We start from the raw sequence: 12,254 nt of genomic DNA on the forward strand, positions 1-12,254 counted from the left end.
ATTTAATTGCCTCAATCACCAGCAGCCTATACATACCTTCCTCTCACTCCTCTACCTCTCCATTCAGCTGCGGGGAGCGAGGAAAGACATCTGTGTGTAAGCTCATTTCAGATCTCCAGTTGGTGCTTACACATGGCTGACTATCACTCCAACCCGAAAGTACTGGGCAATTCCATTGATTCATTACGGCTGAACAGAGAGGCGTGCAGCAAAGGAAATGTAAGAATGCACTACTGGGGGACCAGCATTCAAAGCATGTTGCTGTGTACTGCATAGGCAAAGCACAAGTTCACTTATAAATAACCCTTTTATTAAAGAAACATCCAGGCTACCTCTACAGCACAGGTGTTAAACTAGAGGCCCCCCAGCTGTTGCCAAACTACAAGTCCCATGAGGCATTGCAAGATTGACAGTTACAAGCATGACTCCCAAAGGTAGAGGCATGATGGGAATTGCAGTTTTGCAACAGCTGAAGGGGCAACTGTTTGACACACCTGCTCTACAGCATAAAGCTGCATTGAAGTTGTGTGGGGCCGGTGTGCTTATGGTTAAGCCAGCCATACATAGATCAAAAATTAGGCCAGTTCAGCAGGGACCAGAAAATTTTTGATCCATTTATGGGCACCGTGGTTTTATAGAATTTTACTCGTTCGATCAGCACTGCAGGCTATAGCCTGCAATGCTGATCAGTGTATTATGATGTAGAGATGTGCGTGACGAAAAAATTAGTTTCCTTTCATTTCATATTCATTTGTTAGTAAACAATTTTGTTTTGTTATATCTGTCATGTTAGAATGATACGTTTACCAAATTTGTTTTGTATATTCAGATTCGTGTCCTATATATATGCTGTTTGGAATCATTTAGTATTTTCAGAAGTTATTTTGGAAGGTTTGGCTATATTCATCTTAACTCATTAATTCATTATTTCGAGAGATTAATTATGCACTCTGAGTCATCCCTGCTAGTCCAACCCACAAAGAGAGGTGGAATGAGTTGATTGGATGATATTGACTGGAGTCATTTGTTATGTTGTGATTCTGATGGATCCACCTCCATCCAATCCAGACACAATATGTAGGAATCATCATATTATTTCACTTTTATACCTTACTGTATTTATTGAAATATGTCTCCATTTCATATGCAATGCATTTTTTATCATAATGAGAAATGTTAATGCAAAACAAATCGGCTGATTATTCAAGAGACAAAGACTACCACGCCTCCATCATCCGAATAAAATGAAAGGATCCAAGTCAATTTGGATCATTCGTTATGTTGTTACATTGTTTGGGATAATTCAAACATTAACAAAAGGCCCAAACTATCACATCATGTCATCGGAATGAAACAAATGAATACAAATTAATTCCTTAAAATTGATTTTAGATTTATTGAAATTCACTACTATTGTGATTCGGATATTCTGATGTAATGAAAATTTCAACTGAATTGCAATTTCTAATGAAACAAGTTGCACATGTCTTTTCTGATGGCGGGGAAGTCAGAATACAATAGCTCAGAAGGGAGGATTGCCCCATAAAATTTTTTGATGGGGGATTTGAGTTTGGTTGAGCGAAGTCTTCCTGCTGGTTGAACTGACCCATCTATGGACTGTCTTAATTTGTGACTGGACAATGCTGACAAATAGCCTTCAGGCACAGACCACTAAGAATAGTGTTTATTTACTTGTTACAAAATGGTGTCTATTAATGAGTTTAGTATTATTAGTATTTAAATAAGTTTAGTATTAGCTATTAGTACTTAAATGAGTTTAGTATTACATTAAAATTTTGTTTAAATTAGTATCATTTAAAAATTTTGTATAATTAAAATTTCACATAATTTAAATTATTTTCATATTAAATTGTAACTTTAATTCAGGATAACTTGATGGAAAGATAATATTTAATTTAATTAGTGAACATTGCAAATTCAAGGGACCTTTGACTTGCGACAAGTTACTTGGCACATGCCTTGAGTGTCTAGTGTTGTCTGAGGTCACAAGTATTAAAACTTTGTATAAATTAGTATCATTTGAAAATTTAGTGTAATTGAAATTTTGAATAATTTTAATTATTTTAGTATTACATTGTAACATTATTCAGGAAAACAATAAAAGTTGGAAAGATAATATTTAATTTAAATTAGTTAACACTGCATATTCAAGGAGCCTTTGATTTGTGAAAAGTTACTTTGAAAACAAAAGTGTTAAAAAAATGTCCCTTTAACCTGAGTTTGTCACATCTCAATAATGACTGTTTTTCTAAGTCATGTTACACATTAGCTAACAAATTTTCCCTGAGATAAAGCTAATTTTTCCATATCTAAGGTTTTTTTTGTGTGATGAGGCAGAAGAACATCTAATAATCTACTGCACTGGTCAAACAAAGCCTGCTCTAATTGTGCTCCCTTCCTGGGCTCAGAGCCTGATCCTCACATCCTAGCATTCCTGTTCTGAACGAAATCTAGAAACACCTACTCCTTGTGTATAAGAAGAATGCATGTAGTAGGCAGGTCTGAGAGAGCAATCTTCCTTACACTCCTCTGTATGGTTTGAGAAGTGGGTAAGAGCTAGGAGCACATTTACTAAACATGGTGCATTTCATCAATTTGGCAATTTTATCCTAAAGAATACCTGTTCCAAGGTTCACTGCACCGATTTCGCAATAAAGATGAAAGGTTTGGAGAAAGCCTGCCTGGTGAGCGACAAAGCCACAAAAATGTACTCGCTGACTGGCAACAGGTAACAAAACTTTACTTGCTGTTTCTCTATCTTTTACTATTTTTTTTTCATTAATTGTTTGTATTTTTATTTTGTATTTATGGAATCCAAAAAGTTCTAAAGACTAATATTTTTTAGCTGTGGCTATAGTTGATAGTTTTCAGTTATTTGTTAAATAGTCTATCACATTCTCCCTTTTTCTGACACTATCTTTTTGTCTTTCCCTCTCTCTATTGTATATATTTTTTATATTTTGTTGTTATGCTACATGTGGCTATAGCCATAACTGCTAGTTTGTAGCCAGTCTATCTATCTATCTATCTATCTATCTATCTATCTATCTATCTATCTAAAATTAAGCAGTTTAGAAAGAGAGAGAGAGAGAGTGAGAGGGAGAGAGAGAGAGAGAGAGAATGAGAGAGAGAATGAGAGAGAGAGAGAATGAGAGAGAGAGAGAGAGAATGAGAGAGAGAGAGGGGGTAAAAGAGAAAGAATGAGAGAGATAATGAGAGAGAGAGGGGGGGGGGGGTAAAAGAGAAAGAATGTGTGAGAGAGAGAGAGATAATGAAGGAGAGAGAGAAGGAGAGAGAGAAAGATAAAGAACAAGATACATTTTATTCTGGGTTTTACAAATCCTTTTTTCGCTAGAAAAGAAAGAGAGAGAGAGAGGGAGAACAAGATACATTTTAATCTGGGTTTTACAAATCCTTTTTTCGCTAGAAAAGAGAGAGAGAGAGAGAGAGATTTTATTCTGGGTTTTACAAATCCTTTTTTCGCTAGAAAAGAAAGAGTGAGAGAGAGAGAGAACAAGAGAAATTGTATTCTGGGTTTTGCAAATCCTTTTTTGCTATCTTTTGATTGATGTTAAGTTCTGTTGGATGTTATGCATTGTTGGTTTATTTTCAATACATTCATAGCAAGGCTTGCTACCAAAAAAGTAAGATATTAACCTCTCTTTGGGTTCAGAAAGTACATAGAATTTTTGAGCCAGGAAGCTTGTTTTTTAGTTTATATACTATAGTGCAGCCAAAATAAGTGAACTATTATGTCCTTTTAAATGTTAGCTACAACATTCATAGCTAATCTGTGGAAAACTAAGGTAGAAAAGAACATAAATAGTACAAAATATAAGAACTGAAAAAAGAGAACATGTAGCATGCAAAGTGAACAAAAAGCATTTTTTAAAATGTTCAAGTATATACATTTTCATAGTGTTTGGTTTAAAAGTAAGAGTGGCTTGATATTTACATGTCTTGAATGAGCACCAATATTATGTGTGGGGGCTGGAAGATATATTGGGGGGGGAATTCAATAAAGCAGATATGTTATTTTCTGGCACTATTTGCTCATGTTAGTGTGTTACGCCAAATTAAAAAAACATCTGCGCTAGTTTTGTTTTAACAGTGACTTCTCCACCAAATTCAGATAGTTCTAATTCACTCCACTTTTACATTGTGTCAGAACACCTACGGCAAATTCAAAATAAATTACTGACAGTTCGAACCTTATGAAAGTGGCGCTAGTTAAGATTTGCTTTCTTTTGGCATACAGAAACAAATTTTGCTAAGGTGCCTCCCGTGCGTTCTAAAAGTGGCGCAGCATATGCCAAATTCGAGTCCAAGTTTTAGACAGGTTTTTGAATTTGAAACATGCTGCACCATTTTTAGAACACAGGTGAGACACGTTTGCAAATCTGTGTACACCAGTCATATGCAGAAATCTCCCAATCTGTATGGGATGAGCAGGGCTTTCCCTTTCTCATTGTGAACAGGGTTAGATCTTTTAAATATGTGTGCACTAGGATGAATGAATCTGCTTGGATTTGATTAACGGGGCTTCACTGAAATCCACAAAACCCCAACTTAGCTGTGAACTCCATTGAAGTCTATGGGGGCAAATATGTAGGGACAGTGTCCTTTTTAAGCTACATTTTTAATGTTACTTTAAGGTCAACATGGAAAAACACCAATCCTTAATCCTGGGCCAATTCTGACATTTGTCTCATACATGTAAAAATCATATATATTTTTTTTTAATTACTTAGAGCTTTCAAACATTATATATGTTTTTTTTTAAGCAGAGGCTCTAGAGAATAAAATGGTGAGCGTTGCAATTTTTTATGTCACACAGTATTTGTTCAGAGGTATTTCAAACACAAATGATATATTTTTTTAATTGTATATTTGAATTAAAATTTTTTTTAACACAGTACCTTTAACTATTTTTTTATCAACTTTATTGCTATTTCAATGGATGAACAACATCCCTTGTGACGTCATGGGCCATGACAGATCCTCTATATGGAGAGATCTGGGGTCTATTAGACCCTAAATCTCTCCTCTGACCTCCAAAGCATCTGATCAAACTGAGATTGGTTTCATCAGAGGCTTTCACAAACCGGTAATGGCTTGTTTACATCAAACTGAAACCAGAAATGACAAATTCCTTGAAGAAAGAGATAAGGCAGGATATATCTGGACATAAAAATAAAAGTGTAATATCTGAGAGCCAATAGCCACAACCATTTTTCAGTGGTTAGACAGTTAGTGAATAGCTTAAATGGGAGAGATGAGGCATGTTAAAAGTTGAAATAAATATTAGAGTGTATTACTTGACAGACAAAAGCCACAAATATTGTTCAGTGGCTAGACACTATGTAAGCTTCTTGGTTATTCAAAATAGTGTACCTTGTGTACTGACGCTAAAGGGTGCTGTGGGGCCGCCAGTAGAAAAATGTCAGATGGCTGCTGCTGATATCAGATGACTACCCATCATTTTTTTGTGTGTATTGCATGACGCTGCAGTGTCTATTGTATTTGCACTGCAGTACTGATTCTGGCCGTCTGACAGTGGCAGTTCAGAGAAGAAAAAGACTCATTTTTGGCTCCTGTCACATGACATAGCCAGAGGGAGGACTTCCCGCATTCCGAACAACCACTGCATCTATTGAGGGAAGGAGGGGGAGATATGTACATATAGGTGTTTCCTTATAGTAATTTTTTGTGGATGAGAGTACTAAAAAGTGATTGGCTGAGGCTGCCAGATATGCTAGGTGCACCTCTGGTTAGACTGCAATATAAGAGGGTTTAGTCTTGAAGTAGAAATGCCTGTGCTGTTTGCTCCCAAAGCTGGATGGGAGTAACACCTAAAAGAGAAAAATGAGCTGCAAATGGTTGGCACTTCTCCTCCTGTTTCACTTTTTGTATCTTCTCCCTCCACAACATTCTCTTGCTGCATCTGCCACAACAGCTGTGGTCTCATGTGACGGGCAGAAGTCTCTCAATGGGTATCAGAGGGTTAGGATGTGTCAAACTGGGAATATGCTCATAGGTCACACTTAAAAGTGTCGAGTGAAGGCTTAAACCTCTGCAGAATTTTTAACTAACCAATATCTCCAAAGGCATCCTCCCCAAGGCAAGTGTCTCTTCTGCAGCTGCTGGAACAGCAGCAAAAATGGTCCCAAATCATCCCCATGCCCAGTGTCTTCATGCCAGTTTAGTAAACGACTGCATTTGTAACTGCTCCTTTTCTAGCTCATGGGATCACCCCTTCACATGAGTTCATGTCCTGTGCTGCAGGTACCCTATTGCCACTATTTTGCCAAGAAGGCCATCCTTATCCTCTACCAGCATGTAGAATTCAGTGAGGCAGCATGAGGTAGAGGAGGAATATGAGGAGGAAGGTTATTGTGCTAGCTGTGAGGAGGAGGAATAAATAGGGCAGGCTTCCAGGGGGATATTTACCCATCACAAATGGCGGGAGTTGTATGTGGATGGGGTAAAGGTTGGCATGGACTCATGGTCCACTTCTGAAGGTTGCACAAGGGTTTCCAGATTCGGGTTATCAAAGATCACTATTGTGTGGTTACCCTATTAGATTTGTGATAATGACAATGGTAAAATGGCTAATCCACTGCCAATAAGCCCAAAAATGTATCAGTTTGAGTTGATGCTGTGTAAGAACCTCTTTGACATATTTCCTGACAGTAGGATTTCCTCCGATGAGCAACATGCCTGCAATCCTCTGATCCCTGAAAGGGTTTTTTTAAACCACAGAGCTACAGGCAACACGTACATGCAGCTCCTGAACCAAATTATTGCTGATCACATTGGATCCAGGGCTGATGAGGACATTTTTAGAAGTGAGGACTCCATGGACTATCCAGACATCCAGGCTGGACAACTAGCTGGAGCTTGCATAGTATGTGCTGAAGATTCTGGCCTGCCCTGTAGGCACTGAGTTGTCTGAGAGGGCCCATCTGGAGCTGCAGAAAACAGCCACACTATAACTAACCTTCACATATAACCTAGCAGAAAGTTCCTGGCCTGGGTGGCCCAAGTGTGGGAGATTCCCAACAGCCATTTTTTTCCCTTATTTACTGCTTGTTAGTTTTTCTTTTATTTTCATATTTATTTATATTTTAATGTATTTTTTTCTTATTATTTGGCCAATCTCTTTGTGCTGCAACTCCTTACGTATAATCTAGTGAACAGTTCCTGGTCTGGGTGATCCCTAAGTGGGAGATTTATAGCAGCCAGATTATTTATTTATTTTATTTCCTTCATTATAGTCAGGGCACTGGACGCATATATGTAAGAGGAAAACCTATGGCCTTTAGGCTGCCCATTCTTCCAAAATGCAGGGGAAAGGGTAGACAGCAGGAAATGGAGTAGGGAAAGCCTATGACCAGGGGAAATGGCAAGCAGCAGAAACAATAAAGTGAAGAATCATACAGTCGTAGGCTGCCCACCTTTGGCCAAATCAGGACATTCTAACCATGTGAATAACATCACCATACCCACGGTTTGTGGCCAGGATTGGCATGTTTGTAGACTGTACCCCTTCAGCACAATACCAGTGTCATATCAAAGCAAACACTTTTTCAGAAGGATAGTAGTGTAAGTCACTTAAGGGCAGGAATTCTTCACCTGCTGATGAGGTACCAATGACTGGGGGCAGTGCTGGGGGCAGAAGCAACTGACATGGAGACACCAACATGTTTCCTGTGACTCCACTCACAAGAACTTATGGTTGAATGGTGAGTCCTCCTTTGCAGGTCACTGGCCAGGTAAATGCATACCATTGAGACCAACTGAACGTTACCCACAAGTAATCGGGCAGCTGGGGGTGGAAAAATGGGGGACAGCAGCCTTGGCACCAGCAGGAGATGATGGGTATGTGCCCTGGACACCAGGCACTATTTAAATTTAGTAATCTTGTAAAATCCACATTTAGACTCTTAGGTATCAATTTAAAAGGTTTTTTGACTCATTCATATTCCACGTGGTTACAGGGTTGTCTCCAAAAGAGGTGGAGCTTCATTTTTGAGACCCTTTTTTGTTTATTCCATGAGTGCTCATTCACACCTTTCCAATTTGTTGTGGTTTGTTAAAGTGCATTAAGTTGCATGTTAACCTTTATTGCGTTAAGGCATCCCATTCATTTGAATGGACTGCCAATGCACCACTATGGACAGAAAATTGGACATGTATTGATGTTACATGTTTTTTTTAAAACAGTACACCATATATGCGCCATTTCATAACCACACTTTGGTGTATGCTGCAATGCAGATATATTACCTAGACCAGTGGTTCTCAACCTTCCTAATGCCGTGACCCTTTAATACATTTCCTCATGTTGTGGTGACCCCCAACCATAAAATTATTTACCCAGTAATTATAATTCATGAGTGTCGTTTTACCTCCAATACTGCTGCTTTTAACAGAGTAGCTGCTTTCAACACAGCAGCTGCTTTCTACAGAGTAGCTGCTCTTTACACATCGGAAATATGTGTTTTCTGATGGTCTTAGGGGACCCCTGTGAAAGGGTCGTTCGACCCCCAGGTTGAGAACCACTGACCTAGACAAACACCTGCACTGCAACACACTGATGTGTATAGTGCATTGCAGTATTATGCATGTTACAAAAATGCATAGGTATTTGGGATTTAGGATCAACACAGGTTATAAACCAATACTTGTAAATAATATACAGCAGCTGCCCATCCTATTACTTGTTCCATCTTGCAACAGCTTGCGCAACCTTAGTCACTGTCTGTTGCTGTACTCACTGCATACATCATGTAATGGGTATTTTCATATAAGAATCCTATAACTGTATGCTAAAAGTGAATTTACTAATTTTATTACTACATTCACCCCTTAAGTGCACCTTTCAAGATTTGAAATAGACTGTTTAAAAAAAAATCTTTGAATTGTGACATACGAGTGTTTCCTGCAAACGTTATTCAGCAAAGCATAAATCCAAACTACATGCTCTTAGTGTATGCATTTCTGTGGGCCCTCAGCTAGGATAACAAAGAGAGTTTTTTATGAGTTCCCTAAATAATGCTCTTTATTAATGGTATATTGTGGCACATTCTTCTCTTGTATGGTAAGAAGGTACAATTGTATGACTTTCTGAATACCCTATTCGATCGTAAGCTCTTATGAGCAGTGTCCTCTCAATCCTCTTATTTTTTATTGTATTGTAACTGTACTGTCTCCTTTTATTTTGTAAAGCACTGCACACACTATTGGCGCTATACATTCAATGGCCACTTTATTAGCTACACCTTGCTAGTACCAAGAAAATATCCCCCACACCATTACACCACCACCAGCAGCCTGAACCAGAGATACAAGGCAGGATGGATCCATGCTTTCATGCTGTTTATGCTAAATTCTGACCCTACCATCTGAATGTCACAGCAACCAGTCTGCCCATTCTCCTCTGACATCTGACATCAACAAGGCATTTTCATCCACACAACTGCAGCTCACTGGATACTTTCACTTTTTTGGACCATTCTCCGTAAACCTTAGAGATGCCTGCGTGTGAAAATCCCAGTAGATCAGCAGTTTTTTTAAATACTCTGATCGGCCTGTCTGGCACCAACAACCATGCCGCGTTCAAAGTCACTTAAGTCCACTTTCTGTCCCATTCTGATGCTCGGATTGAACTTCAGCAAGTTGTCTTCACCACGTCTAGATGCCAAAATGCATTAAGTTGCTGCCATGTGATTGGCCGATTACAAATTTGTGTTACCAAGCAATTGAACAGGTCTACCTAATAAAGTGGCCGGTGAATGTATAAATACATGTATAATAATAATTTTTTAAAAAGTTGCTCCACCTTTTGCTTCAGTACAAAACCATCCTGCACTCTGCTCAGAGCAGGCTGATTTCCCTCAGATAAGAAATAGATTTTAGGTCAAATGGCTAAAACAAATTAAAAAAATATATAGTAGCTTCTTTTCCTGACAAAATATTTGTAAAGTAAATAAATTTTTGTGGTTCACCCATCCCTGCTGTGTGGTAAGGCTGCAATGCAACAGGATGCTGACTACCAATTCAGAACGAAGGTAGCAGTAGTAGACCATTGAAAAGAGGAGTCAGCATACAGTAAAAAAGCCTGTTGGTGGTCTAAACCACAGAGACACCCAGCAAGGATAGGCACAAGTCATCTGCTTAATTGAAACATCCAATTACTTTATAGTGCTGATGTATGAGACTGTGGTGGATTCCTATGCTCCAGTTTTTTCTTTAATTCCTGCTGTCTCCTTACCTCTGCCAGCTATTTAACACACACATGAGCCATGTGCTGGGCCTTGCTTGTGGGTTTGAGTGGAGGACAATTTTTTTTGAAGGATACACGTTTTCAGCACTGTAGTGCTGAAAGTCATAGAAGCTGGTACTGTATCAATGTAGTAGAGGTCTGCAGACATGTGGGCTCTTGCTGTGTGGATATTAGCTCATATGCCTGGGAGGACAGTATGATATCTTTTGGAGAAATTGGACTTTGTTTTTCTTGTTTATTCAAAAGAAGAAAAATAATAAAGCAGGAAAGGCAGGCTCAATAAAGTAGATAAAAAGCCTTCACACAGAACTACTGGAGTCTACTGGAGCAATTCCAGTGACTGTTCTATTCTTTTAATACGTTTTAGCTTTCTGGCATTTCACAATCACTTTTAATCTTGTACATCTCTTAGGAATCCAATTGGCACCAATATATTATTCTATATATAGTAGATTAATGGGTTAAATTACCCTATTAAATGAACTGTTGAAGTTGTATCACCTTTGTTTCAGCATTTTAATTTTAAAATGTATTTTATATGCAACTAAGGTACGCACCCCATATTTCGACATGGTATCAACCACTTGCAATCCCTTTCATAGCTGAATGAGAGAGAAGGGCTATGAGCTAATCTGGTGTGATGCAGTTGACATGGGTTGACATAGAACACGTTGACAGAAGGAGAAGAGAGAGTGAGGACCTTATCAGTCTACTGCTGCTGCTCCTTTACTGTCAAAGGCTAGGTTTTAAGGGCCTAGCAGTAACATTACTTAACTGCAGTAGGAAGAAGTGAGGTCACTCAGTTGGCTGTGTTGTCTCAGGTAGTAAATCAGCACCCTTATATACATTTCAACTGTGTTTTTATCTGCTGGTCTGGAGTTCAGCTCTAAAGCCGAACACCAAGTAACAAATCTGGCTTTTCCTGCAAAATTCAGCTTCAATATAGAATTTCCTCTGCAGTACTATTTGTCTGCTCTGGCCAACATCATTCAACCCATTTCCTCTGAGCCCAGGTTGTCTTGGATCTGCCCCCAGCCTGTGAGTGGACATTGAAAGGAAAAGCAGCACAGCCACAAGCTTATCTCTGTTTCACTTTGCCTTTTCTTCCTGTTAACATGCAAAAAATGAAATCTAGTGGCATGCTTTATGTTGGTGTTTATTTCCAGTACCCTTTTTGTGTTCAGCATCTGTTTGTAGCATAATTAGCTACAAAGTAACCTGCCTAGTAGAGTGGCTCCATTGCCTTGCATGGCCAGTTGCGTGGCCTGTACTAAAGGATGGGGGTTTGGAGACCCTGCAGTAGGAAAATTTGGAGGCCCCAGGCTAGTAAAGGTGGTGCCTGCAGGGCCCTTTTTTGCCAAGAGAGGGGGTTTTTGAAGGCCTCAGAGCAGGAGGGGAGGTGCCTGGAGGCCCCACACTAGGAAAAGGGGTGTTTGATCTATGGCCCCAGACTAGGAGAGAGGGTGCAAGGAGGCCCCAGACTAGGTGAGGGAGTGTCTGGAGGTCCTGGACTAGGAGAGGGAGTGCTGAAAGGCCCTAAAATGGAAGAGGAGGTGCCTGGAGGCCCTGCTGAATTCATGGAGAAAGAGTCTGGACCTAAATCTTGGACTGAGGGAGAGCCTGCCTGGGCCCTGGAGGGTGAGCCTGGTGTCGGTGAGTTCACAACATCTAATGCCAAACAGGAGCCGAGAGACAGGTTGTGTGAAAGATATATAAAATGCCTGACATCTCCTCTTTCTTGCTATCTGACCCAAATTACAATTAGGACTTGTTCAGCTGGGTCATATGCATCTGTGCCTCATGGAATGGCTGTGTTTACCTACATGGGGATTACACTGGAGTTCTGTGCATCCCCGTGTGGGCAGTCCCATTAAAGTCAATTAGGATGCAGTAGTTACACAGACACAGCTGCTGCTCTCAATGCCACTGAGCGGGTGCACAGCCC

The 12,254-nt window shown here is 39.5% G+C and overlaps 1 protein-coding gene across 1 annotated transcript in view; it reads left to right on the top strand.

Annotated features, from left to right (window-relative positions):
* Positions 1-2,493: 2,493 nt before the first annotated feature.
* Positions 2,494-12,254, top strand: part of SLC30A8 (solute carrier family 30 member 8) — a 54,255-nt gene continuing 44,494 nt past the window's right edge. The window contains exon 1 of the mRNA XM_089659076.1: positions 2,494-2,749. Within this exon, the coding sequence (XP_089515202.1) occupies positions 2,679-2,749 (71 nt within the window). The 5' untranslated portion in view covers positions 2,494-2,678. The remainder of the gene's footprint in view (positions 2,750-12,254) is intronic.

This window comes from Staurois parvus, unplaced genomic scaffold (genome assembly GCF_062004578.1).
Source record: "Staurois parvus isolate SC_StPar_1 unplaced genomic scaffold, SC_StPar_1.0 ptg000030l, whole genome shotgun sequence".
In the NCBI taxonomy this organism is placed as follows: Eukaryota; Metazoa; Chordata; class Amphibia; order Anura; family Ranidae; genus Staurois; species Staurois parvus.